Source organism: Bipolaris sorokiniana (genome assembly GCF_000338995.1).
Source record: "Bipolaris sorokiniana ND90Pr unplaced genomic scaffold COCSAscaffold_10, whole genome shotgun sequence".
NCBI lineage: Eukaryota > Fungi > Ascomycota > Dothideomycetes > Pleosporales > Pleosporaceae > Bipolaris > Bipolaris sorokiniana.
This window is the reverse complement of record NW_006911904.1, coordinates 428,491-454,665: the sequence shown is the minus strand read 5'-3', so window position 1 is coordinate 454,665 and position 26,175 is coordinate 428,491. Positions and strand designations below refer to the sequence as shown.

Sequence of the window (26,175 nt, the reverse complement as noted above, 5' to 3'; positions counted from 1 at the left end):
TAAGGGTAGAGAAGTTAAAAGATCTTCCATAAGAAAGTCTATGAACATTATGTTCAAGCAGAAGCTTACAGTTATCAGTATATGAAGCTTATTTACTCTCAAAATTGATTTTAGCAAGAACTTCTCGAGAATATTTATACATATTATAGTATCTTCTATTATCCGTGTTGAGATGCCTTAATTCCAGAATACTATACCGCTGTACATAGTATGAGGGAACATACGTATGTTGATTTCCCATGTGATTTGCCTATCAGCCAGTGGTTAACAAGGCTTATAGGCCTATCTGGTTGCTTGAACACACCACGATGATGACAACACGATTATGGGCAGTAAGAACCCAGACAATACGAACCCAGGCACTCCATCCAAAAATCTATCTTTGAGGTAGACAAAAACGACATCTGACACGTTATGCATGAGCCCTGAACACCTGAGAATTATTCATCTAGGATTCGTAGGGTTGCTGCGAGGCGATATCACGGTATGCGATACGCGAGGCAACCTCAGCCCATCTCCATGAAAATACATTCCGGATTGGAATTCGGAGATTTGGCGACCATGAATCTACCTGTATGTAGAACAATGAAACTGCTTTTAGCTGACTATGCCCACTTGTTGTAGCATAAGAGAATCTGTCGGCAATGCTATCACGATAAGGCCAAATATACCAGCACCAATTGACACTATGGTGGTTGCAGAATTTAATCTGAAATATTATTCTTTAAAGTGAAACTGTTATGCCACTAGGAACCATGTCCAAGATGAAGGCTGAAATAGAATTTCGAATTGTTTGTGTATACCCTGACAATTATAAAGACCTGAATATTCGGATTTAATATCTCTTTCCATACAAATCTATACTGCCACCTTGACTATTGTACGCGTCTTCACAAGCTTCCGCTTAGGCAGTAATTCTGCATGTGGGGTAACTTTGCAGTAGCAATAAATGATGATAATAACGGTAGCATCGCAGCTATTTTGCTAAAGTCTCAGGAATATAACTAAGATATTCAGGTAGTGTTGTCAATTCGAAGGCAGAGCCCATTGCGAGAAACCCCGAGTCGACAGCAATGTGATCTTGTTCCACCATCAGTCATGATATGTACTATGATCTATACCAGTGGGTTCTCTAGGCGCCACGCTGTTGCTTTATCAAGATTTTAGCGCTTCTCAAGACTGGACAGGAAGACTCCCAAGTAGTAGTCGTTGAGATTGACAGGACCGTTGACCACACCAGCAATCGTGAAAGCACTAAGATGGGTATGAGCCAGTGTCTGGTGAGCGATGACAAACATCTAGTCGGAGATGGTAGTGGTATCACCCTGGTCAACGCCACTCTTACAAAGCTGAAGCTGCTTGAAATGATCACTAGCCCACTGGTCAAGATTTGGGGTTGGCCAAAGAACAAGAAACATTCAGACGGAAGCATGGTCTTACCTTTACTTTTGATAAGGACAGAAAGGGGTGCTCAATCAAACACCAACTACTAGGGTGAGTTTTGAGCTGACTGACTGTGATGGACGAAAGTTATCAAATTGGCCCCCAACATGTTTCGTATCTCTTAGGTTCAATACGGACGAAATTCAGCTGAGCTTTGCAAATATTGTCGATCAAGAATAAGGTTTGGTCTAATCACAGAACAAAATCGCACAGCCACATCACTGAACTATGTGTAGCCAGCACATGGTCCGCACTTGGCTGTTGGAAAACGTAACGTAATAGATTGTGCGCAGCCACTACAGAGCGTATTATTCAGGAAACACCATGCAACGAAATCTTGATCGAGTCTCTATCTGCTTGCGCTTTTTCAGATTTGGCACATTGTCGGTACGGTATCAGCCCGTCATGATGTCAATGTCAGCACAACTCCCAGAAGCCGAGCCGTGTCCTGCGGAGTGTATACGAATGCACGCACAAAGAGCCATGGATGAGGACAACCTTGTCTTCAATGGGTAGTCAACACCCTCCCCCTTTTCCGTAAATCGAGATGTGTTCACCAAGCGCGAGATTAGTCTTTGCCGATTCTGACCGGCACAACTGCCCCTCGGCGCCTTCTCAAGCCACATTCATTATGCAATCTTATCTCTCCCTCAGCTATTGCCAATAGTGTGAATGCCACCTACGCAATCCGGTTTCCAAAGCAGAGAAAAAAATCGTCCCGCTGTCTCATGACTAATGCACCCCAGAAACGACAATCAAAATGCTCAAAGCAAGATACGATCAGCACAACTAAACTAAGATGGCTTGTCAGCGCGGGAACTCCCCAAATCCTCTAAACCATTCATAGCCAACACCAAATCGTGCACACAAACCTATCCTGACAAATGGCGTTACTGCTATTGGCAGCAGACCCTTGCGTTCCCCGCGACCAACCTCAGATGTAGTACAAAATAGGACAAAAGGGGGTCGTAATGCAGATCTCCATGGGAGCGCGCATACATGCGTCCGATTCATATTAGGAAGCAACCATAAACGGTCCGACGCCCACAATTAGACCAAACCAGATCTCGCAGCACCTCCGTTCTCTTGGTCGCCGGGCTCGTCGGCTTAAACCCAATCGCAAAAACTAGTCTCTAGATCGCGAACCACGCGTGCGGCTAGTCCAATAGGAGAATTTATACCCCAGAAATTACTTGGAGGATTTTGATCGGTGTTTGGAATTATATAATACTTCTTGGGCGTAGATTTATGGTACTGAGCTGAATTAAGAGAGAATAATGCTGAATGTTGACAATTAATTTGAGAACTTAAAAGCTGAGTTTCTTTGGCAATGATTGACGAGATGAAGTACGCCACGACGATGTAGCATGCAAAGCTGAGTTGCTTCGATCTCCCAACAACTACCCATGCGGAGCACTAGCATACTCCACTCCATTTACCCCAGCTACATCCTCATGACCTGCAAAAAGAAGAAAGCGGCACAAACGACTGGGGGCGGAGTGGCGGTTGGCGGGGAGGAGCATTCAAACAACACAGCACATGTACATGGGGTGGGACCCAAACGTGTAGATACTTCCCCCTCCCTTCCTCAATCACTCAATCTCACATCCAATAACATGCCTCGAAAACAGTAAAGAGCCATCAAGCACCCCATCGCCACCGGACCTTAGCACCAAATCCAAACACCACGCCCAAGTCCATGCGCCGTCCATACGCACATCCATCAAGCTAGCACCAACTAATGCTCTAAGCCCGTAACTTCCCACCTCAGCCCCTCCAGACGCGAAACACCGCAACTCGCAAGGGCATCTCCCGCACTAGACCAAACAACACGCAATCTACACATTCACACATCTATGTCCACCCAAAGCCACTAATTTACTACCGTAAGTTCACACTAGCCACCTATCTCCTCTCCTCCCTAGCACCCACATAGGTGTAGTAGCAAAAAGTGACTCTAGCCTGTGAGCGTCCCAAGGCCTGTCGCGCCGCTGCGTGACCCGGCCGCCCGGAGATATCCGCTATTCTCAAGTTGCAAGGCGTGAAATTTATTTGGTAGACAAATGGTGTACCAGGGGGGGGGATATCAAAGTGATATTGGCTGAAAGTCTACGTAGTAGCGGGAAACGCTGCTTAATTTCCAAATCGAGATACACAAAGGAAAGGCGAGAGGCAAAAGTAGCCAGTCAGAGCGGGTGGGGGAGGGGTATATAGAAGGTTGAGGAATGGGGGATGTTTCGTGCTCAACTCTGATATTTTCTCCACTTTCTTCATTTCTTAATTGTTGATATTTTGTGTGTGTGTGAGAGAGAGGATTTTTTTTTAAAAAAAAAACCATGTATATTCTGAATGCGAAAATCGCACTCCTTGCCGCTGCGACTGCATCGTTAACAGTGGCATGGCCGACTGCCATATTGGATGCTGCAGGCCACGATCCGGAAGTGCTGAAGCGCGCGGAAGAAGAAGTAGCAAAGGCTATGCAAGCAAGACAAAGCAATAGTGCGAGCGCTGCTACATCTATATTTGAGCCTGTCCCCATCTTCGATGCAAAAGCACAGTACATCGACGTCAGCGCGGGGAGCGGCCATGAATACGTTCCTCCAGGCCCTGACGACCTTCGGGGCCCATGTCCTGGGCTGAATGCTCTGGCAAACCACGTACGTCTTCTCCAGTCCAAAAAAAAACAACATTTGTAAAAGATTAGATCGTATGCTTAACCTCGCTCTTCTCGCAACAGAATTTCCTACCGCATAATGGCTACGCCACTGTAGCGCAATACGTCGAGGCGACGACAAAAGTCGTCGGCATGGGTCCGACGCTCGCCCTTTTGCTCTCCGCCGTCGGCGGCGCCCTCAGCGGCGACATCCTCAGCTGGTCCATGGGCGGCAAGCCCTCGCTCGGACAAGCGGGGCTGACTGGCATCCTGGGCAACGGGCTCACCGGCTCGCACAACAAGTACGAGACAGATGGATCGCCTACGCGGGGGGATCTGTACCAGACGGGTAACAACTTCAAGACGGTGCCCGCACAGTTCCAGCAGCTGATCGATGCGTCGCCCGGCGGCTTCGTCACGCTCGAGAGCCTGACTGCGTTCCGCAGTGCGAGAGTGGATGCGCAGCGGAAGTCCAATCCGTATTATTTCAGTGGGCCGTTTGCAGGTGTTCTGGTGCAGCCGGCGGCGTATACGTTCATCTTTCGCTTCATGGCGAATCATTCGGCGGAGAATCCCGAGGGCGTTCTGCCGTATGATGTGCTGCAGTCGTGGTTTGGGATACAGGGGACAAACGGCAAGTATACTGCTGTGCAAGGCGGGGAGCGGATCCCGAATAATTGGGTGAGTTTTGTTCCTTTTGTGTGGATAGAGAGTGAATATGCTAACGAGGGGTGTTTCCTTTGCTAGTACCGTCGTCCGATAGCATATCCATATGACACGCCCTACTTTCTTGCTGATACCTTGAACGCGGCTACTTTATACCCCAAGTTTCTTGAGGTTGGCGGGTACGTTGGTCCCTTGCTCCTTCTCCTCCAACATCAAGCGCTTTCATTTATACTGACTCGTTTTAGAAACACCGGTCAACCCGACTCTTTCGTTGGTATCGACGTAGCAAGCTTGACCGGCGGTATTTTCAGTTCTGCCAATCTCCTCAAGGGAAACAACCTGGCTTGCTTCGTCTACCAAATTTCCGCGCTGGCAAAGCCTGATATTCTTCTTGGCCTGCTCACTACACTTCTCGACATTGTAAACAATGCGGTTGCTGCTTTGAGCTGTCCGCAGTTGAAGAATTTTGATCAGAGCGTGCTTAAACAGTTCCCTGGCTACAATAGGCAGAATGTGTATGGATAGACTGAAATGTCTTGGACTTGTAACAATTCATGATATGGTTATTGAGCGGGAAGGTTGGTCATCTCACACATGTAAAGAGATAGAAACGCACTCCACAACACAAAACAACTGTAAAATCAAATTATTCAAACTGGCATTTCTTCTTACCACAGCGTCGTTATACTACAAAAGACGCGCAGAATATGCATGCACAGGCACTAATTGAAACGAATATGTCACGATACCGTCTCAGACCCAACCCTCATAAGGGAGCCAGGCACAAACAAAGACAGATGTCGATATTTCTCTTCCAACGTTCCGTTAAGAGTGCACCGTATCAAATCACGGGACTCCTGCAAGCTCAAGGCCTGCATCGTTGGTGTGTAGTACATCATAATTTCAGTAAATGACTGCTTTGAGGCTCAAGACTGAGACACGAAGATCAGGGTTAGCAAGGCAGTGAGGGCTGACATAGAATGCTGTCATGGTGCAAGTATCGTCAGTACCGAGCATTCAACATCTGCAACTTACTATGGCGAGTTCATGACCTCGTGTAAATATCCTATTTCATTCGTGGTTTACGCCCACACAGATAGGCTTGTTGGTGCTGCCACCACCTACCGTTGTCTCCTTTTTTTCACAACGCCATATTCGTACTTTCTACAAAATAGTAGTGAAGTGGTATCCATACGCCTTGCTAACAGCAAACCAAAGCTCCAACTCTCCCACGTTCTCTCATCATCATGGTAGTTCGTCTAGTCGTAGTGCATAAAGAGCTGGCTCATACTCTCTCCGTGGTGGTTTCGCCTAATTGCCTCTGCTAGGAGGTTATCAACTTTGATAATGTCTAGCTTGTCTTGGCTGGCCTGAGCGAGTTTGTGTTCGGGAATTGGGAACGCATTAGTGATGACAATCTTGTCAATGACATCACAGTTACTCATCTCCTCAAGACAGTCGCCGCCAAAGATGCCATGCGTGGCAAAGCAATACACCTTGGTCGCGCCACCGCGCTTGACAACAGTCTCAGCGGCCGCAATCCACGATGCAGACTTGTCCATCATGTCGTCGACAATGAAGACGGGTCGATCTTTGACATTGCCGACAAGAGTCACCATGGTCTCGAGTTCGGGATTCTTGAGGTCTTCTTCCTCGTCTTCAGACGAGGCAGCAGCATCATAGGTTCCGCCAAGGGCGTGCGAATGCTCGGTCTCTCTGTTACGACTAGACGAGGCATTCGAAACGAACGAGGACATCATGTGATTGGGTATGTCGTCATCGCCTTCCGACGGGGGACGGTTGCGCCAGGTGCTATGCGAAGTTGCGGACATGGATGGCGAAGGATGAGTGTCATCAACAATGTGGCCTTGGACTAGACGTCCATGAATGACGTTTCGTGCGCGCTGTGATGATTAGAAAGATGGCACAAGTCTTTGGTATGGACAAACCTCATCAGTGTACTCCTCCTCCTCGGCGCCACCCTCACCTGCATCCTGTTCTTCGGACACTTCCTGTTCTTGGTTCTCTGCATCAGTTCGAATGGGCTCTAGTGGGACTTCGGGTTCGATAATAGAGCCCGCACGCATTGACTTGGACAGTGGGTGGCTCCCTGCCGACTCCGAGCCACCATGAACTCGCCGTACAAGTGGGTTTGTGGGGGTACGCCTGAGGCTCGATTTGCCCGGTTCCGCTTTTGGATCGATTGTGATGTTGCTGATTGGTGTGACATCGGCATCCGTATCCAGCGCATTTCGCACCAAACCTGGCGTCTCGTACGCACCATCCAATCGAAGTTGCTCAAACATGGCGCTTTCGTTCCAGTGCACTGCTGTGCCTGCCCTACGCCTATCGGTTGTCACAATGCCGAAACTGAGTTTCAACGCGTCAGCTAGCGATGTGACACGCTTTGTGCCACCCGGGTTCTTGCTAACAACCACAGCCTCTCTCCAATTGGGCACGTTGACGCGAATCCAACGCGCGATGAGGGGTTCGGCGACGAGGTTGTCAACAGGGCACTTGAAGAAGCCTTGCATCTGCGAAGCGTGCAGGTCAATTGTCATGACATGGCTGACGCCGGCAATGTGCAAAAGGTTTGCGACCATACGCGCAGTGATGGCACCGCGGTGTTGCTTCTTCTTGGACTGACGTGAGTAGGGAAAGTAGGGCATGACGGCTGCGGCTGTTAGTAGCTGGCATCGAGCTCATCAAGGCGCGCAGTACCTGTGACCGACTTGGCCGAGCCGCCTTTGCAGGCCGAGATCATAATCAGCAGCTCCATCACCGAGTCGTTGATTCTGACCCATTAGCCATTTGGCGCACGACAGGGCTGGGCTACGCACTTCTCGCTCCCACTCTGGACGATGAAGACATCCTTGTTTCGGATCGAAGTATCTGCAGGACTTAGCGCGTGTATGTAGGGCGAGAGGGCGTGGGCGAGGTGAGCGTACGAATGGTGACAGAAGTCTCTCCATTTTTGAATTTGCCCAGGGTTGCGGAGCCAGGCTTCATGCCCAGGCGGTCGCAAATGCCCTCGACAAGCCTGGGGTGCGAGGTGCCGCCAAAGACGATAGCGCCCCTCATGGTGGGCGGTCCTAGGAGAGTGACGTTCTCGTAGTGGGCAAATTGTGGTGAAGGCCGATGAGGCCTGGCAAAATTGCTCGACATTCTAGTAGCTGAGCTGTCGGCAGGTCGGGGGTTGGGCCTGCCCCACTATCCGCTCGATACGGCAACGACTAGTCGGCAGCCAGTGGCAGCCCGCACCTGACTCGCAATCACCAAAAGCGATGTGCACACACACACCCCAAGAAGCGACGTAGTAGGAATTTGGGTGGGAAGCACAGCTCCAAGGGCAATCTTGACCTGCAAAGAATCGACAAAATGCACAAGGTGAGCTTACGGGGCTGTTGCTCCTTCTTTATGCACATGGCTGCACTACCCAAACGTCTTACAAGCAGCTGCTGCGCTGGCACGCGACCACAGAGTCGCTTCGTCTGGCCAGTCAGGGTCCTTAAGTAGACCACGATGCGCCTCTGTACCTGCAGAGCCTCTCGAGTCCCCGCCTTTCAGAATGCCATGCAGCCCGTCTAGTCTGCCTTTTTATATCCATTGCTCGACTCGGCAATCGCAGCCACACGAAGACCTGTTCGGTTACACAAGCTCACCGCTTGCTTCTGTACTCCCTCGATGGACTTGATGGTGAAGGTTGCCTAAGCTACATACATGGCGGTCCATAGCGAAAGCCACCCTATTGGTGGCTCTGATCTGATGGAGTCATAGCCGTCGAGCTTCATGGTCGGTTGCAGTATTAACGCACCACGGACAAGGGATTTGACTTTGTTCTGTCATACTAGCTGGCCTGTTTGAGGTCAATTGGCCTAAAGCAGCCAGTGGCCTGGACAGACACAGAGAGTTCTCTTGGAAGAAGGAAGCACAAATACATGTTGGCGTAGGTCCGTCAATGTGCTCTGTACATCGCTCTAGGCCCTGTAGGCGTCGACAACGACTCGGCGGTGAGGTGATGGTGACATAGTAAGCAGGTAGCTTGACAGCCAAACTGGCAATACGATCAGCTCCATGCCAAAAGAATTGTCGAGCTACTTGGGTGGTGTGCAGTGATGTGGGGGGGATAGGCTCTCTGGTGCAACTATGGAGTGTGCTCAAAAGAGAAGCAATGTTGCTCTACAGGGTAGGCGGATTGATGATGGACATGGCCAGCCTCTGTCTTGCTGGCTGAACGGCGTGATGTTATTGACGAGGCTGTGCAAAAAAAAACAGCCCGATTGGCTGCTGGGGCTGCAAAAGAAGCGGACACTAGTAGAGGCCATCTGGTCCCGAACACCAGGTCTGGCGGCACGATCTGGCTGTGCGTGGAGCTATGGTGAAGTGACAGAAAACGGCGTGCACGACAGCAACGCTTGGAGCTACGAGGGGCCGGCAAAAGTTCGGCTTGCCAGGGAAGGGAGTTTTCCAAGAGCCTGGTCCGGGGTCGGCAGGCCGGTTGAGAGCGGATGGGACGTAGTACGTGGTCATGTTTGCGGCGCGACTGCTTTGCAACCGTCGAGCATGGAGACGAGCGATGAAGCTAGCCCAAAAGACAAACGGCCATCGGGTTGCACGATCTGGCATCGTGGCACCGGGCGTCAGGGTCAGCCCGATCCAGACGGTGCAGGGCACGAAGGTGAGGGCAAGATCAAGACAGACGACCATGGGCGGGATCCCAGCACGGCACCCACATGGACGTGTTGGCGGACTGGGGACGCGGCCAACTGTGCCATGGTGGAGCTGACAGGGCCAGCTGCAAGCGGCCGATGAGTCGGAGGCGGTCCGGGGCTGGCTGGCTAGCTGGCTGGTTGGCTGGCGGAATGGCTGTGTTGCTTTTGGTGTCCATCTGGCGTCCGGGCGTGGAGGGAGAGTTTGTTGTGGGCAGCAGGATGCACCAGGTGTTTACGGGCCTGGTCTGTGGTGGAGAGGAAACGGGCCGGGGGAGAGGGACGCCCATGCATAGCGACGGTTTCGGCAATCGTGTCTGGGCCGCCCGGCAGCCCATGCGGCTCCTAATGCTAAGAAGCGCATGTGGCCAGCCGGGATGGGATGGCCAGTGGGCGCACGCCAGCAGCCAGCAAAAAAGGAAACGCACCAGGAGCCAATGCCGCGCCCAGCCTAGCATCGACTGCAAGTGGCATTCAGTCGCGCACGCCGTGGCTGCATACATACTGAGGCTGTCCAAACATCTGTTTGTGGACGAGGGCGCATATGCCATCATTACAACGCGGCCGCTGAGCACGGTTGGCCGTGACACACTGGCTGCAGCAGCGCTGCCCTCGATCCCTAGCCAAACTATGCCATTGCGCCCTGGCCTGGCCTGGCCTGCTCTGCTCTGCTCTGCTCTGTCATGCCCTGCCCTGCCCTGCCCTGCCCTGCCATGCACTCTCGGGCCTGCTGCGGCCTCTACACGGCATGTTCGTCGCGGATGCGGCTGCGGGACAGGCAACCTGTCGTAGTGGACAGAGCCATCCTGGGACATCAGAGCAAGGCAGAGAGACGGAGAGCGAGAGCGAAGTAAGTATCCCGGCGGACCTAGCTCGACGTCGTAGTCGTAGTCGTAGTCGTAGTAGGCGGCTGGCCCACTCCCTCGTGGCACCATCAAGACCATCTTTTGCTTCATCGGTCCGGCACCCATCCGCCTTTGGATCTCGACATTCCAGCAAGGCACCACGGCCAGACGGCTGCACGGCTGCGCGCTGCTGCTCGTTGTACACACCCACTTGCACTCGGCCTGAGTGGCCGTCGAATGGCTTGCACTGTAGCCAAAGTTTATTCTCCGCTTCTCCCACCCAAGCCTCTGACAGAAGGGAGCAAGTATAAGACGGCCCAAGATCCGCGTCGTTAGCGTCTGCAGCCTGGCAACAAGCAAGCCCTGGAGTCGTTCCTTCTCCAGCAACCATCCAAACACTGCAGCTGCCTCTCCTGCTTTTCCTGCCTCTTTGGTCGCCGCTCGCTCCTGCCTTCTGCCTTCTGCCTCCTCCACCTCCACCTCCACATCCTCCTCCACATTGACGTTTGTTTTGTCAGCCACGATCAAGCCGGCCCTAAACACCCTCGCTCTCAACCCTCCCCCTACCCTCCCCTACCTTAACTTCGTTTCCTCCTTGGCCCCTGCGGTCCTGCCGCCACTATTCACGTCAGTACTCACTCAACCTCAATTGCTATATCTACTCTTGCCATCCCCCGCCCCATCTCACCCACTACCTCTCTCACTTCCACACTCACTCACTCTCTACTCTCACTCACACATATCCACAGTCGTTCCCGCTCAATTGCCATCGTTTGTCCATCCGTCCTCTCACCATCTTTGCAATGGCCCGTCCAAGCTGCTCCCACAGCTTTAAATTGATCAAGTCCGACACCACGCTCGTCGTTTGGACCTGCAACTTGTGCCACAGCGGGCCCTTTACTTCCATCTACGAATGCGATCAGTGCAAGCTCAAGACGTGCCAGCCCTGTGCCTCCAAAGCATGAGCGAGTAAGTGCCTCATACCTCCCACACACCCCAGTCGCCCCTCCGTGCACCACAAATGGCATCTTGCATCACCACACATGCGAGCTGTGCCAAGCGTCGGTCAAAAAAAATCCACTCTGGCTGACGCTGACTCGCTGCCGTGTAGATGGAATGCATGGATCGCCAACTACGATCCAGCCCACCCGAGATCCCGGTAACCAGATATGTACCTAGACGCACGCGACATGGCCCAATACCCTTCGCTCTCCGCTTGGCAACATGCCCATTCCCATTCCCATTCCCGGACCATCATACCACCTGGATTTCCTATCACGCCTTCCTTCTCCTCGCATCCATCACGTGGCTTTCTTCTTCTTCTCCATCTCTTAGCATGGCGTTTTGGGCGGCCCCCTCCATCGAATCGTTTGATGCCAAAAAAAGCAATCACTTTACGACAATGGCACTTTTTTTCTCTCACTCGGAACAGGCTTCCGCGCTTGCTTTACAAAAAGGAAGGGGGAGGGGGAGGGGGAGGGGGGGTACCCGCTTCTGGCCGTTTCAGATCGGACCAGGCTCCTGTCTGGCAAATGCCGCCTTCCCCTGTTCTACCATTCCTATATGGTCTCTTTCTTCAATCACATGACGGTCGCCGAGCCCACGTGGTCCCCATTTTTTTCTTTTGTTTTGACCATACAACGACTGGTGCAAACCATTACGCCTTAATGCTTTTAAATTTCCTTTTTGCTCATCATCTGGTACCGCTACATGGGGGATTGTTTTTGATTACTATACACAATTGTCGACTTGAGCTTATCTATACGTTTAGACGCCCTTGGGTGGAGATTCTGTTTCACATACCCACGAGGGCGCACGTCTTGGCAGCTGTAATAGACAATAATCCAACACACTGATTTCATCTCAACGACTCGCCTCCCGGTTGATTTCTGTAGCCGCTGCATCGCTAAGGATGGTGACTTACTTCGTGCAAGAACTAGCTCGCTCAGGTTTCAGGACTAGGGTGTGCACGTAGGTACATGGCTTGCACCAGCTGAGACGCGCATCCTCGATGCTCGATGCAAGGCGACGCATTTGAGCTTCGATATTCCTTCTTTAAAGGGTTCGGTGCATAACCGGCTCCCAAGACAAATCTGCAAGTCCGAATCAGGCAGAAATCGCGAGCCGCTCTCGCCTGTCTCAGCTAAACTGTTGCACTTGCACCGCAACGGACCGTGACGAACACCTATTTAGTCGCTGCTGGCGTGTCTTTGAGTGCGGTTTTGACAAAGTCACAACTACTACAATATTATGCTGGTCCTGTGATTTTCCAAAGAACAATTCATCCGACATGATTAGAGCACACAAGCATCTTTTTTTATGCTTGCATCGAGAGCCTACAAGAATCAGGTTCGCCTTGCGTGTGTGTGTATGACATGCACGCAACAGGTAACCGTTCCCAGCTTTAACAATGAAGAGGCCTCCGCTAAAAGCGCGATCCTGAGGCGGATAACCGGCAGATAAGGTTATTGGTCAGAGCTGTTGCTGTCCAAGAATGGCGCATACACAACAAACCGATGGCTACTACCCCTCTCGCCTACGGCCCTTCACCCACCCGCTTTCCAGCGCAAGGTCTCGGCCCGCTACATACAACTCATGTGCATCCGTACAGCAACATCAGCCGACACGAAGAACCTTTCCGCATTCCACCAACATTGCGTCGCACATATCCAAATGGCGGCCCTTTTAGAAATGTCTTTCTCTTATTTACTCGTGTTCTCTGGTCGTCCATCATCCTCTATCATGCTGTTGCCTTGCGCTATAAGCGCTAAAACTCCAGTCATCGTATGCAAGCATAGTTCCACAGCAGGTACTCTTTCAATAGGCTTCCACCAAATCTCTGTTCGCCAGACATAGCACCATGCACCATTCGCCTGCATTGGGGCCACTCAGAAAATGTGATTCAGCCGCACAAAGCCGTCAGCAGCCACGCACCAAGTATGGCCCTTTTGGCCCCCATCTTCATTCCACATATATCTGCTGTCCCCAAATCAGCCTTACATCCTTTTCGTCCCATTCTCTAATTGTTTCGTTTTTATTTGCAACTGAACCAACTATTATACAGAGCAAAGGGTAAGCATGGGCTCGGATAGCGGCGATGACACGCAGACCGGCGTACCTCAGGCAGCCATCGACGAGTTCTGGGATAGCCTCATCACGAAGAAACCAGCCAAAGTCACCAAGATATTCCCGCAAAGTCTGTATGCCAATCTGCTCCCTCGTCAGCATCCAATCGGAAAAGTCACAGGCAAAAATGCTGCCGAATCGTACCAGGCTGCAGCAGCAGAGTGTTGTGCTCGCGTCAAACGCATCGTGAAAGAATGTATCCGAACGAACGAGAAATTCACGGACCCTGACTTCGATATCAGTAATCTCTCTGATGAGAACTGCCTCGAAGGACTCATGCACTGGTATAATGAAAAAACTGAAAAGTCACCTGCAGTCAGCGCATCGCAGCTAGGCAGAGCCCTCTCCACCCTTATTCAAAGTGGCGTCTTCATGGCTGACGGTGCACCATTCGACTTCAACACCACTGCCAAGATATTGACCCAGAGATCGAACCGGAGCTTAGACGGTCCAAAATCGGTGCATCGTATTGATTGGATTTTTGACAAGCCTGAATTTGTCATTGATGGCTTCTCCAGCTCCGACCTAAAACAGGGCTCAAGCGGCGACTGCTGGTTCATTGCTGCTGCCTCGACAATCTGCGCCAACCCTTCATTGATGAAGAAAGTCTGTGTTGCTAGAGACGAAGAGTGTGGTGTCTATGGCTTTGTTTTTTATAGAGACGGCGAGTGGGTCTGGACCGTCGTTGACGACAACCTCTACCTCAACAACGCTGACTTTGATGCCGAGTGGGGTGATCGATACGATCCGACCAATGCGCGAGAGACAAAATACAAAAAGAACTATCAAACTGGATCCGAGGCACTCTATTTTGCCTCTTGCGCTGACGAAAACGAAACTTGGCTCCCACTTTTGGAGAAAGCATACGCTAAAAGTAAGAACTTCTCTACCCGATTGGACCCTACGCATTTTTGCACATAGCCGTTGCACAACTGACAGAAGAACAGTACACGGTGATTACGATGCTATTGCTGGTGGATGGAGCGGTGAAGCCGTCGAAGACTTGACCGGCGGCGTTACAACCAAGATCCTGACGAATCGCGTATTGAGAAAAGAGAAGCTTTGGGAAGAACTAATCAAAGTCGGCAAGGATTTCTTGTTTTCAGCTTCATCACCAAGTTCAAGCCCATATGGCAACGACTCGGATGCGCTGAAGGGTCTTGCCCTCAGCCATGCCTATTCCGTCTTGAAGGCTGTAGACGAAGAAGACGAAAATGGCAAAAAGTACCGATTGATATTGATACGCAACCCGTGGGGTAGAAGGCAGAATGCAAGTATAGGCGAGTGGACGGGACCGTGGAGCGACGGCTCGAGAGAGTGGACACCGTACTGGCTCGAGAAGCTAGGCCACAAGTTTGGAGATGACGGACTCTTCTGGATGTCCTACGACGATTTGCTCAAGCGATTTGATCTGCTTGATCGCACTCGACTGTTCAACGAACAATGGACCGTCGTGCAGCGGTGGACAAGTGTTTCGGTGGCATGGGTCACTGGCTATCTAAACATGAAGTTCTCGGTTGAAATTAAGAAAGCTGGCCCGACCGTTTTCGTACTCTGCCAGGTAAGTGCCACCTCTTATCCCACTCTTCAGGTGCTAATTATAGTAGTTGGACGAGCGCTATTTCAAGGGGTTAGAGGGCAAATATAGCTTTGACCTGCATTTCATCTTGCAAGAGAAGAATGCTGCAGTTGGCGACCATCTGATTCGCGCCCGCGGTCCTTGGTTTGGGAACCGCAGCATTTCTGCCGAGGTCAACCTCGAACCCGGTGTATACGAAGTTGTGCCCAAGATCGTTGCCACACGAGACCCAGATGAACCCGAAGTCCTTGAAGTCGTGAAGAAGCTGGCCGAGCGTAACCCGCAGAAGCTCCGACAAATTGGACTGAACTACGACATTGCAAATGCAAAGGGCGTATTCGAGCTTCCTGAAGAGGATAAGAAGAAGAAAGAACAGGAGGAGAAGGAGGCTGCAGAAAAGAAGGCAAAAGAAAAAGAGGCCGAAGAGAAGGAAAAGGAAGAATTCGAGGCCTGGAAGAAGGAGCAGAAAGCCGACTATGAAGCTTGGAAGAAGAGGAAGGAGGAGAAGGCCAACGAGGAAACAAAGGAGCAAGCCCCCGAATCCAAAGAAAATGTCAAAGATAGCAAGACTCAGACGGAACAAGGCGATGTCCCGAAAGATCCCGCTGCCGATTCAGAGCACAAAAAGGACGGCACACCTCCTTCCGCTCCCGAAGGAAACAACACCGATGAGACGGCAGGTCTGCCACCCAAAACCACAGACTCGGAACCGAAACCTCTCACCGCCGACACTCCCACTACCGTCCCCGAGATCACCACCAAAGACGCTAACGAACCCACACTTCCATCAGACACCCCCAGCAACTCCACCTCGCTGGACCCAACACCCACCTCCAGCGCCTCCGCATCAGCATCTACGCCACAACTTCCCTCAGCAGCAGCAGACCCAGCACCAGAGCTGCACCTCCCACCACCACCAGCGCCACACACCTCATCCTCGCGTCCATCAGTCTCCTACGACGACGTCCCAGTTCAAGGCAACCCCCCAGTGTACGGCGACGGTGACGGTCCCGTGCCCCCACCTCCACCTCCCCAGCCCCCAAAATCCGACAACGAACTCAAGCCTTGGAACGCAGTCTGCGTTCTGGGCCTCAGAGTCTACAGTCTAGACGCTGAGGTGAGTATTAAGCTTGTTAAGCCGCAGAGTGTCGAGGAGGTGGCGATTCTGGATGTGGATGGCGGGACGCAGGCTGGGGCTACGATGTGAAGTGGGGCGGGTGTAGGGAGGGGAAGAGCAGGAAAGAGGGGAGGAGGGGTGGGTAGCAGGCAACGGGCAACAGGCAACAGGCCACAGCGAAGGGCTAGATCTCAACTAGCCGATCTATGTAGCCACAGTGAGATCCGAGAGCAAGGATTTGAACTGGTGGGACGGTAAGGGCAAAAGGAACAAAGTGGTCGTTTTTCCTTTGTTTTCTTCGAATCTGTTGAATGGATGGGGAGTGGAGGGAGTGGGGACAGAGAAGATATGATGGGCGAGGGCTAGTGCAAGTTTCTTTTCTTTCCTTCTTTGATTGTTGTTTTTGTTTGCTTTGTGAGAGGGTTTTGGCGAACAGAATGTGGGTTCATGGTGTTATGATGAGATAAATGACTTGGGGTATTGGAGGTGGCGTCGTCGTTGTTATGATCGAGGTTGATCTTGGCTAGTTGGGCTGGCAGGTTGGTTCTCTCTCCCCTTCTTTTTTCCCCTAATGCATATTCTCCTTGCTTGGAGAGATACTCCGCTCTTCATGATATTGCATCAAAAAAGGAATTTAGGTTTATTCGTCACTAAGAAAGCTTTTACAATATCATGCTACTACACTCGTTCTTTGTACCCCTCGCACAACAGTGACAATTGGATCGTACTTGATTCACCTCAACCCCCCGTCCAACATCACTTACTGGGCCTCCGTGACACCATGCAGAGAAATTTGCGCCCTGATAGATGATCCATTACCCACGTTGAAGTTGTCCTGCAAGACCATGCCCTCGGCAGTTAGAACATCACTAAACGCGACCTGCGCACTGCCAACTTCTGCAGTCTTGTTCAGCAGCGAAAGTTGAAAGCCAGCCGGGTTGGCTAGCATATCAGTGGTAATAGGAATAGTGAACGCCTGGTCAAACGAAGGGTTGAAGATGTCGGTTCCCGGCGAGTACGACTTTGCTGCTGTCTGGAACGTCTTTTCACCCCAGGTGACCTTGACGCTGGGGTTGAGCTCGTCGCGGTGGCCATGAAGCTCCTGGACACCAGCAATGAGAACGGTAGCGACACCGCAGATCTGGCCTTGGCCTTGGCTTTGAGCGCTTGGGGAAGATAGCACCTGTGCGTCGTTGACAAGGTGGAAGAACTTGGCGTGGATCACGAGCCTGCCTGAAGTCTCTTGGCCCTTATGCGTGAGAACGAGTTCCTGTGTACCGCCCTTGAGGAGTATTTCCTTGATTGTCGTAGATCCGAGTCCCATGTCATCATCACCAACCATGTCTTCGTCTTGGATGTCTGCGGTAATGTCCTGCTCGAAGTCCGTAACTAGGAAGTCATGGGACTCGTTCCATTCCGGCTCGCGGTTGTTATCCACAGTTGAAGTCTTCCATTCCCCTTCAGCACCGACCTTGACCTTGACGTAGCAGTCTGGTACGTCTTCGAGCTTGACCTTTGCCATCAGCTTCTTAAGGCCGCTCTTCTTTTCGCCATGCTTGGGTACGTCAATTCCAGTCGCCTTGCCAATGGTCACACGGACGACTCCGTAGTGCGGCTGGAAGGCCTTGAAGTAATCGGTATTGGGATCCAGCTTGACTAGGAAGCGGTTCGGGAGTACCGCCATTGAATCAATGACACCAAGAATGGTCTTGCGGACAGTGCTGTCGATAACAGAAAAGTCGGCAATGTTTGCAGCGTCTGTGAAGTCCAGCTTCAGGGTTGGCGTGTTGAGGAAAGCGATCTGGACGGCCCCGATCTATGTTCGAGTTAGAATACGCTTTGGTTATTGGCTTACTGGATGCATGACTTACCAGAGGGACAACATTAACCAATGGGCACAGCAAGACGCTGATACGACCCTTCATATGAACTCGTTCAACACCCTAAACATCCCGTTAGTCGTACTCCTGGCCTGCTTTCGATTCACACCAGACATACTATTTTTGGAACCATTTTACCGTCAAGCTCAAAGTCACACACGCCCTCCCAGTTCATATCCATATCAAGCTTGATTCCTCCAGCAGAGGTCTTGTGAACATCAACATTCGAGAAACCGATCGGGATATGGCCGAAATCAATCTTGACGAAGCGCAGGTTGGCCAACGGACCAGGAAGTGTGGTAGCAAGAATTGGTTCGACCGTGTCTTTGATGATGTTGGAACCAGCTACACAGATGTTGGGCCATAGGTTCTTGACGATGTCGTTGAGGAAGCCTGGTAGATGCGTGTTAGCAACTTCTGAACTGGGGTGTGTAGGTAACGGCTTTTGTCACATGCAAGGAGTTGATTAGGGGTAGATGGGGTGTCTAGCGGGACCAGGGTATTGAATGCTTCATTGTGTATCTCGTACCTGCGGGTTCAGCTCCTCCAGAGGCAGTCAGATGGTCAACAAGTGACGCGGGTGCCTGGTTCGCCATGATGTGCTGTCAATTCGTCTCTCCCGAACTATAGATGTTGTTGAGGTGATCAACAGTAAGCTCGAAATAGCAGGGATCGAGTTGATATCTTTGTGGTTGTAGGTAATAGGAAGAAGAGTCTGAGAAAGGGAGAGAGATGGGGAAGTGCTCAGAAAGAGTACAATTGGTAGCAAAAGTACCCAGCCAGTTGAGAGCTACACGCAGCACCACGTGTTCGAGCCTGTTTGTTTGTCTCCATTCTTGGAACTCACCACCTTGACGTCACGTCACATTGTCTAAAACGCGCCTGTGCTGCAGCTTGACGATGTCAACCATGCAAACCCCGCTGTGGCAGGTGGAAGCCACAGCTGTTGAAAGCCACACTAGGTCACGTGCCCTGAACCACTCCTAACTTCCTATGCGCTTATATCAGCATAGTCCCTGGGTTCCACTGCTACCCTTGTGGTTTTTCTTTTTCAGATATATCGGCTCCACCTGCCCAGATCCATCACATTATCCCAGTCGTCTCGAGCTGCAAGGATCAAAGACCACAACGCCACCCCAACGCCACAACCCATCCTTTTCGCAATCCCCAGGAACCCCTTGCACCTTCCCGATCACCCAACCGATATAGATAATACAATCAACCGTGCACTGCCCAGAGGAATCAACCATGCATCGTTTGTTCGCTAATCTGGTCTTAAAAGCAACACATATACCCCAGGCTCGCATCGGTTACCCTGAACCATCATCCAGGTGGCTTAACTTTTCTTATTAAACTCCCTACCATGCTTTAGCGACATGTACATAACGAAACTATTGCTTTTTCTCTTTCCTCTTTGTCTAGAGCATACCCACGCCCCAAAAGTCGCCACATCGAGGCATGCAGGGAATCGGGACGCTCAGGCCGGCGTTCAAGTCGACCACGTTGTGGCAAGGTAGCTTTGTCTATGGGTCCGTGGATTTCTTTTTCTGGATCCACATCCCTCCTATGTACCATGTACCATGTACCTTGTACTATGTACTTGCTGTTACATGGGAACCATGATCAATCCTAGGAGAAATACCTGGCGGGTCTCGATCGTGGACCCATGGATCGTACTTTTAGCGGTGCGATACGCGAAGTGAGATTAGCAATCAAGAGAGAGGATGGGTACATGGAGAGTGTGTTGAATATACAGGGATACGAATTTCTTAGCAAAAAGATATGTAATTATAGACTATCCATTCAGCAACATTAACCCGGAGAACTGCTTTTTACTTTCAAGTAGGGTACTCCACACACACACACACACACACACTCACACAGAACTCCTCTCTATGGCGGCAAAGGCTTGCCATTCGGCGTCGTACCATCACACGGCGTCTTCAACTTACTCACCTCAATGTTCTGTACCACCTCTCCCTCATGCGCAATTAACACCGCCTCGCCACTCGGCTTGTATGCTTCCCAGCCCAACTTGGGCAGTCCATGAACGGGGTCCTTGGCGAATGCCAAATAGTAATCCTGTACCTGCTCGCTGACCTTGCGCTGGAACTCTGTGCCATTGCCCCTTGCAATGCCGTAGGCGCCGAAATACATTGGAACGTCAGACGAGTGGTATGCACCTTGCCAGAATTGGGGCGAGATGTTGCTAAAGTTTCCGGCATAGAGATAGCGGAACGTGGTGGTGTTTGCTACGTACCGGTCGTCCGTTGTTTGCGCAGCAGGGCATAGGAAGAATCGACCTGTTGCAAAGTCTGCCTGAGCTTTGATGGGCCCATATGTCTTGTTGTATGCTCCGAATGCGGTACCCTCGTCGGAAGTCGTGCCGATTATGGCAGGCTTGCGTGAGAACTTTCCAGCCAGAGCGCGCGCAGTAACGTCTGAGAAGAACGCGCGGTTGTCGACTACTGGTGTGAAACTTAGGCTGGGCGATGTGCCGTTGTCGGCGTACTGCTTGAGGAAGCGTTCAATGGCTGTATGGGGTACGCGTCGGAAGCAATCAATCTCGGCCTTGGGGTTGGAATTGCTGCATCCAAACTGCTTGGCGACAAAGGTGAAGTTTGTCTGTTGGATGTCGGCACTTGCAATAGGAAGCAGAGCCGTTCCAGAGTTCATGATGAGACCCGAAACGATAGGGTCTTTAGGATAAGCGAAGTTGTAGTTATCGACGGAAGAAGCACCCGCAGATTGTCCCCAAAGTGTGATGCGAGATGGATCACCACCAAAGTTGCGGATATTATCTCGGATCCATTCCAGAGCCAGGCGTTGGTCCAACAAGCCAAGGTTCTGTTCGTTGGCCTTGAGGCTCTTTGAATTGGGGAAACCAAAGATGTTTAAACGGTAGCTGCACACAGTGAGTATTTTTCTAAAAAAAAAGAAGGAGAGTTATTTGCTTCGACTTACTTGATTCCAACAACGATATGCTCTCCAGTCCTCTCAACCCATCTTGAGGAAACCTGATACGGAACAGTAGGTCCGCCAGTCACAAAGCCTCCACCATGAATCCAAACAAGCACAGGCAGCAATTCCTTCTTGCGGCCTCCATCCTGACACTGAGCCAAAGGTGCCCAAATATTGAGATTCAGACACTCTTCGGATTGGAAATCGCGCGGCGTAATGATAAACTCGGGTGCATCGGTGAGCCAAACATTCGGCCTATCAACCTCGAACTGAGGACAAGAAGGACCCAACACATTCGCCTCGATGATCTTGTTCGACCTCTTCACCGAAGTCGGGGGCAACCACCTCCGTGCTCCCACTGGCTGCTCTGCAAAGGGGATGCTAAGGTATTGTGCAACATTCGGCGTCAGATCATCAGTGAAACCCTTGACCTTGCCCGATGAAGTCTGAATAATTGCTGGACTTCCAGCAGCAGCCCAAAGAGGAAACTGGGAGAGACATAAAAGAAATGCCGTCACTCTTGCCATGATGAGCGAAGAAAATGCGCGAGAGATCAATGTATTTCTAAGAATCTTAAACTTCTCCCGGCGCTTTTGTACTCTACTTCTCTCCTAAATACCTCGGATATAACAAAATAGCTCTAGTAGCTAATTTCTCCACATAGCGGCGGAAAACATGTCTGGGGCCCCAACTTTTCCTAGCCGTCTTTTTAAGGCCCGTTATTTGACATCATCCGAGGTTTACGCGCAGCCTTGTCATTGGGCCGTTGATCAAGATTGTAGTCATAGGTCCACCTTCCTATTGCAACCTAGCCCCGCAGTCCATGACTTTAGAGTACGGGAGTACCTGTAAGCGTCAGTTGCAGATCTAGGAAAATAAGCTCTTGCAGAAATTATACTTTGGCAATGACGTTGTGCAACTCGGAAGGGGGGACGAAACCCTTGTCACTTTTTTTTTGTTTGGAACAATCATCCCAACTCTGCTCGTTGGATCTGCTCTTCGTCTCGAGGCAGAGGATTTTTTTTCTTTCCAATGGGAGGGGCTCTCCCCGAATCCCGGGGAAAGCAAGAGAGGCAACGGGCTAAATGCCGGTCCCACATCGTACGAATCGGCAGCATTACCGAGCAGGTTGAAGCCTTCTTAAAGCGGATTATGGCAGTTCATATTACGAGGTCTATCAAAACACCATCAGAATAAACCTTTTCAAACCCTCTTCTTCACTTACTCTTACTCTCCCATATCCTTACAATCTCATATCTACATATACTCCTAGGGTGGAAAGAAAAGACAAACACACACACACGACCAAAGACAAGAAGAAAAAATGAAAATCCTCATCACAGGCGCAAATGGCTTCGTCGGCCAAATCCTCGCCCATCACCTCCTCACCACAAACACAGCCACCCACCTCATCCTCGCCGACCTTCACGAACCCCCCAACCCCAGCCCCTCCTCCTCTTCCTCAGAAAATGTCACTTGCACAGCCGCAGACCTGACCTCCCCTGCCGCCTGCACCGCCCTCATATCCCAAAACCCAGATGCAGTCTACATCTTGCACGGCATCATGTCCAGCGGCAGCGAAGCCAACCTCGATCTCGGTCTTGCTGTGAACTTTGAATCCGTGCGCACGCTGCTCGACACAATCCGCACGCTACGCCCAGGCATCAAGGTAGTGTTTACCTCGTCGTGCGCCGTGTACGGGCGCGCAGCCGTGGAGAACGTGGCGACAGAAATGGATGTAGTTCCCATGCCCGAATCCAGCTACGGGACACAGAAACTCATGATTGAATTCTTGATTAACGATTACTCGCGCCGGGGTCTGATCGATGGGCGTGCGGTGCGGCTCCCGACTGTTTTTGTGAGAGCGGGGGCGCCGACGGCGGCGGCATCATCTTTCGTATCTGGGATAGTTAGGGAGCCTGTGAAAGGCATCGAGGCGGAGTTGCCTGTGGACCCGAAGATAGGGATTTGGCTTACGTCGCCGCGGACGTTGGCTGCGAATTTGGTGCATGCGGTTAAGGTGCCAAAGGAAAAGTTCGGGCATTTTAGACAGGTATTGTTGCCCGGGTATACGGCTACGAGTGGAGAGATTCTGGATGCGTTGGAGAAGGTTGCGGGGAGGGAGACGAGGGCGTTGGTCAAGGAGAAGAGGGATGAGGGTACGGAGAGGATTGTGTTGAGTTGGCCGGCGAAGTACGACACCACTCGAGCGAAGGAGCTGGGGTTTAGTGAAGATGTGGGACTGGAACAGACGATTAGGGATTTCATCGAGGGAGAGAAGCTGAAGGCCAAGTCATAATGGGGCATGGTATACGATGAAATGTCAAGACGCTATAGATGATTGATGAATGTAGATGACGGCAGAGCATAGATTACACTAGCTTACAAAATACATGTAATGAACATTGTTGAGACTTCAAGGCGCATTGTCAAGTTGCATGATATCCACATCAAACGGTAACAGATACCCTGATTATCTTGAATCCGAATCATCATATCGCCAAACTGCAAAGCCCTGCGTCAGAATCAAAACAGAGCTTAGTCCTTGACCGCGTCAACCTTGTCCTTGACCACGTCATCCTTATCCTTTATCGCATCATCCTTATCCTTTACCGCATCATCCTTATCCTTTACCGCATCATCCTTATCCTTTACCGCATCATCCTTATCCTTTACCGCATCATCCTTTTCTTTTTCAGCACCATCTTTATCCTCCTCGGCCACATCTGTATCCTTCTCAGTATTGACGTTTTTGTTTTCAGTCTCAACCAAGTCGTAGTCAGTATAAGCCTTGTTGTCCTCAGCATCAAATACCAAAGTCCGTCTTTTGATCTCTCTTGGCAGGGGTGAAGTCGCTGGAATATCCACACCAATCAGGGCATCCTTGGCCTTCTTAAAATCTTCGGCTCGTTTGCTATCATCAGGTGTGGGTGAGGATACAGGCGTCTTGTTGCCCCATCCCTTTCTCTTCTCACTTGCCCAAGTGCCCCAACTAGAGAAGTAGGCACTGGCCCTCGCTTGTGCGTGCGAAAGATCCGGAGCTTGTGGTGATTTCCCTATAGTCAATCAGTCTGGATGGACTCCTCAAACTCTGATCAGTACAGCTTACACTTCTTTTCTTCCTCAGCTGCTCGTCCCTCCTTCTCAGCCTGAATTCTTGCTTCTTCAGCCCTTTGCTTCTGGGCTTCACGCATGGCTTCCATCTCCGCCCAGAGTCTATTGTAGGCGGAGGAGAACCTCTGCTGCCCTGCAGCGATCTGCTTTCCGAGGATTTCTCTACTCTTTTCGAGTCGTTCATCAAGGTGCATTTCTGCTACCTGCCTAATCGCCAAGCGAGAATCAGCACACATACTCCCACGGAGACGGCTTGGAATGTGGGGTTGTTCCAAAGACTAAGAAAACAGACTTAGTTGGTGTTGCAAGGCGAAAGAAAAGAAGTAGAGACGTACTGTGCTAGTCGGCGCTGAACGTCTTCCATGCTGAGACCACCCGAGCAGGGATGCTTGGGATCGACAATATCGAAGAGATGTGAGTCTGTGAATTTGTTCCAGATGCGGAAATTCTCCGTCTGCATCCAGGCCTGTACCCAGTCATTTGAGAACTCGCTGGCCGGGTCGCCCTCAACATCAGTGATTACGGGCTCTTTGTGTGCGTGCTTCTCCATGTATAGTTTGTATTTGACTGAGCTTAGCATCGCAAGGAGATACTCTTCAAACTGCATGCGGATGAATTCTTCACTGCCAGCGTATCCATGGTCCTTGGGCCGCCCCGGGTCCGACTCATCCCATGTATCGTGGACTGTCTGGGTTAGGAAATCAATCCATCGCCGGTCTGGCGTTGAGAGGACCGATGCTTGACGAAGTGAAGCCGAAGTGATGTTCACCGTATGTTCATCGAGGTTGATGAGAATGTCACTGTAGCGATCTTTTTGCTGCAGTAACAATGAATTTGTAGAGCCAACAATGTATGACTTCGTGTGTTGATCTGCTAAAACATCGAGTTGCTGGAGCGGGGTATACGGTCCGAATAGCGAGCCTGTACCAAATAACTGCAGGGGGAGACCCATGTATGCAAGCACTACTATTCGTTAACACAATAGACCGTCTTCGGGGGTTGGATACTAACAAGAAGCGCGTTCTGACGTTTTCAGAGACGTGGGCATGACACACTTCTCCTCGCACGAATTGAATTTTGGGTCAGCAGCATCCTGGAGGTGGCGAATAAGGCCGGGTATCAGAGAAATAAGAGCAAATTGCATCATGCATAATCGCTCGCAATGAGAGCCGAAGAAAAGGACCTGTTGGGTGTCGTGTCAACACTAGTGTGACAGCTGTGTGCGCCATCTCTCTCGATTGCCAGAATGTAGCGTACCTTTGGTTGGAGTAAAGCGCACTTGAAAAGAACCAGAGTCTGCCATTTAAACTCGTGTATGAACTCGCGCAAAGAGATGCCGAAGTAGTGGTCCTGCTGCCCTTCCTGGTTCTTAAGCAGCTGGGGTAGGCTTTCTGTGAACCGCTCCAATATCTCAATGTCCCTAAAGTCTCTGCAGTTTGTGTCAGCCGCATGGCCGCCCCTCTCTCTTTTGGACAATATACCTTTGCGCAAACCATAGTTGAGTAACGACGCTCAACTGTGCCTTGATGGCGCCAAAATGCTGCGGGCTGTTGCTTATAACCACTACCGCCTTTTGCACCGTACTCCTTGTAACCTCAGCTGGCCGGTCTATGAGCTTGCTAGCGTCGAGTTGTCGCGTACATGAGATACCGAAAAGAGAGGTTGCGGGCTCGGTCGGGGTTTGTGCATGGCGGAGGGTGAAGTAGGAGTAGTCTTCGGTAGAGGCATGAGCACCATCGCTCAGGGCCATGAAGGGCAAGAGGGACCAGTCATTGTCAGCTGCTGGGTCGGTTCCCTCTTCTGCACCAAGCCAGAGTTCGATTTCGGGGCCTCTAGCATTTTCATCAGCAAATTTGTTATTCTGGTACAGATGGTCCAAAGCACCCCCCCCCTTTGCCCGCTCTGTGAAATAGTAGCTGAGCTTACCGCGCATGATGAAAATCCACCACACACACAAGCGGATTAAGTGCCGCCATGGTTGTGCGCTCTTGGAGATGTCGCACGGCGGTCAGGTTCTCGAAAGTAAAGAATCCAAGGCCATAGGGGCCGGGCTCACGTCCTATGCATAGTTGGGGAACGCGA

At 51.1% G+C, this 26,175-nt stretch overlaps 9 protein-coding genes across 9 annotated transcripts; 4 read left to right on the top strand and 5 right to left on the bottom strand.

Moving 5' to 3' along the window:
* Window positions 1-3,758: 3,758 nt before the first annotated feature.
* Window positions 3,759-5,423, top strand: COCSADRAFT_38356 (uncharacterized protein). The gene is made up of 4 exons (XM_007703411.1): window positions 3,759-4,100; window positions 4,181-4,777; window positions 4,844-4,941; window positions 5,008-5,423. Exons 1-4 carry the CDS (start codon window positions 3,780-3,782, stop codon window positions 5,285-5,287), a joined length of 1,296 nt encoding a protein of 431 aa, XP_007701601.1. The 5' UTR covers window positions 3,759-3,779; the 3' UTR covers window positions 5,288-5,423.
* Window positions 5,424-5,640: 217 nt separating this feature from the next.
* Window positions 5,641-7,930, bottom strand: COCSADRAFT_38355 (uncharacterized protein; the record flags this gene model as incomplete). Its single annotated transcript, XM_007703410.1, has 5 exons — window positions 5,641-6,666; window positions 6,712-7,436; window positions 7,484-7,557; window positions 7,603-7,654; window positions 7,711-7,930. 5 exons carry the CDS (start codon window positions 7,925-7,927, stop codon window positions 6,022-6,024), a joined length of 1,713 nt encoding a protein of 570 aa, XP_007701600.1. The 3' UTR covers window positions 5,641-6,021.
* A 775-nt stretch (window positions 7,931-8,705) lies between these two features.
* On the bottom strand, window positions 8,706-9,744 carry COCSADRAFT_38354 (uncharacterized protein). The gene has a single exon (XM_007703409.1). It carries the CDS (start codon window positions 9,467-9,469, stop codon window positions 9,074-9,076), a length of 396 nt encoding a protein of 131 aa, XP_007701599.1. The 5' UTR covers window positions 9,470-9,744; the 3' UTR covers window positions 8,706-9,073.
* Window positions 9,745-11,119: 1,375 nt separating this feature from the next.
* On the top strand, window positions 11,120-11,281 carry COCSADRAFT_94469 (uncharacterized protein; the record flags this gene model as incomplete). The annotated part of the gene is made up of 1 exon (XM_007703601.1): window positions 11,120-11,281. The coding sequence occupies one exon, from the start codon at window positions 11,120-11,122 to the stop codon at window positions 11,279-11,281; it is 162 nt and encodes a 53-aa protein (XP_007701791.1).
* A 2,002-nt stretch (window positions 11,282-13,283) lies between these two features.
* Window positions 13,284-16,339, top strand: COCSADRAFT_220491 (uncharacterized protein). The gene is made up of 3 exons (XM_007703600.1): window positions 13,284-14,316; window positions 14,390-15,003; window positions 15,050-16,339. Exons 1-3 carry the CDS (start codon window positions 13,395-13,397, stop codon window positions 16,226-16,228), a joined length of 2,715 nt encoding a protein of 904 aa, XP_007701790.1. The 5' UTR covers window positions 13,284-13,394; the 3' UTR covers window positions 16,229-16,339.
* A 559-nt stretch (window positions 16,340-16,898) lies between these two features.
* COCSADRAFT_94390 (uncharacterized protein) lies at window positions 16,899-18,614 on the bottom strand (the record flags this gene model as incomplete). The annotated part of the gene is made up of 4 exons (XM_007703599.1): window positions 16,899-17,954; window positions 18,010-18,081; window positions 18,137-18,411; window positions 18,548-18,614. The coding sequence occupies 4 exons, from the start codon at window positions 18,612-18,614 to the stop codon at window positions 16,899-16,901; spliced, it is 1,470 nt and encodes a 489-aa protein (XP_007701789.1).
* Window positions 18,615-19,767: 1,153 nt separating this feature from the next.
* Window positions 19,768-21,538, bottom strand: COCSADRAFT_38350 (uncharacterized protein). The gene is made up of 2 exons (XM_007703408.1): window positions 20,983-21,538; window positions 19,768-20,923 (listed from the first exon to the last, which is right to left on the bottom strand). Exons 1-2 carry the CDS (start codon window positions 21,504-21,506, stop codon window positions 19,912-19,914), a joined length of 1,536 nt encoding a protein of 511 aa, XP_007701598.1. The 5' UTR covers window positions 21,507-21,538; the 3' UTR covers window positions 19,768-19,911.
* A 765-nt stretch (window positions 21,539-22,303) lies between these two features.
* On the top strand, window positions 22,304-23,278 carry COCSADRAFT_27912 (uncharacterized protein; the record flags this gene model as incomplete). The annotated part of the gene is made up of 1 exon (XM_007703353.1): window positions 22,304-23,278. The coding sequence occupies one exon, from the start codon at window positions 22,304-22,306 to the stop codon at window positions 23,276-23,278; it is 975 nt and encodes a 324-aa protein (XP_007701543.1).
* A 239-nt stretch (window positions 23,279-23,517) lies between these two features.
* On the bottom strand, window positions 23,518-26,165 carry COCSADRAFT_191659 (uncharacterized protein; the record flags this gene model as incomplete). The annotated part of the gene is made up of 7 exons (XM_007703598.1): window positions 26,020-26,165; window positions 25,575-25,925; window positions 25,351-25,522; window positions 25,105-25,276; window positions 24,429-25,056; window positions 24,089-24,300; window positions 23,518-24,035 (listed from the first exon to the last, which is right to left on the bottom strand). The coding sequence occupies exons 1-7, from the start codon at window positions 26,067-26,069 to the stop codon at window positions 23,518-23,520; spliced, it is 2,103 nt and encodes a 700-aa protein (XP_007701788.1). The 5' UTR covers window positions 26,070-26,165.
* Between the last annotated feature and the right edge of the window lie 10 nt (window positions 26,166-26,175).

Coding starts and splice junctions, on each gene's coding strand:
- COCSADRAFT_38356 (XM_007703411.1), top strand. CDS start 3,780: ATGTATATTCTGAATGCGAAAATCGCACTCCTTGCCGCTGCGACTGCA. Junction 4,778..4,843: donor AGCGGATCCCGAATAATTGG/GTGAGTTTTGTT, acceptor TTCCTTTGCTAG/TACCGTCGTCCGATAGCATA. Junction 4,942..5,007: donor AAGTTTCTTGAGGTTGGCGG/GTACGTTGGTCC, acceptor GACTCGTTTTAG/AAACACCGGTCAACCCGACT.
- COCSADRAFT_220491 (XM_007703600.1), top strand. CDS start 13,395: ATGGGCTCGGATAGCGGCGATGACACGCAGACCGGCGTACCTCAGGCA. Junction 14,317..14,389: donor GGAGAAAGCATACGCTAAAA/GTAAGAACTTCT, acceptor ACAGAAGAACAG/TACACGGTGATTACGATGCT. Junction 15,004..15,049: donor CCGTTTTCGTACTCTGCCAG/GTAAGTGCCACC, acceptor TAATTATAGTAG/TTGGACGAGCGCTATTTCAA.
- COCSADRAFT_38354 (XM_007703409.1), bottom strand. CDS start 9,469: ATGGTCGTCTGTCTTGATCTTGCCCTCACCTTCGTGCCCTGCACCGTC.
- COCSADRAFT_38350 (XM_007703408.1), bottom strand. CDS start 21,506: ATGGCAAGAGTGACGGCATTTCTTTTATGTCTCTCCCAGTTTCCTCTT. Junction 20,924..20,982: donor CATATCGTTGTTGGAATCAA/GTAAGTCGAAGC, acceptor CACTGTGTGCAG/CTACCGTTTAAACATCTTTG.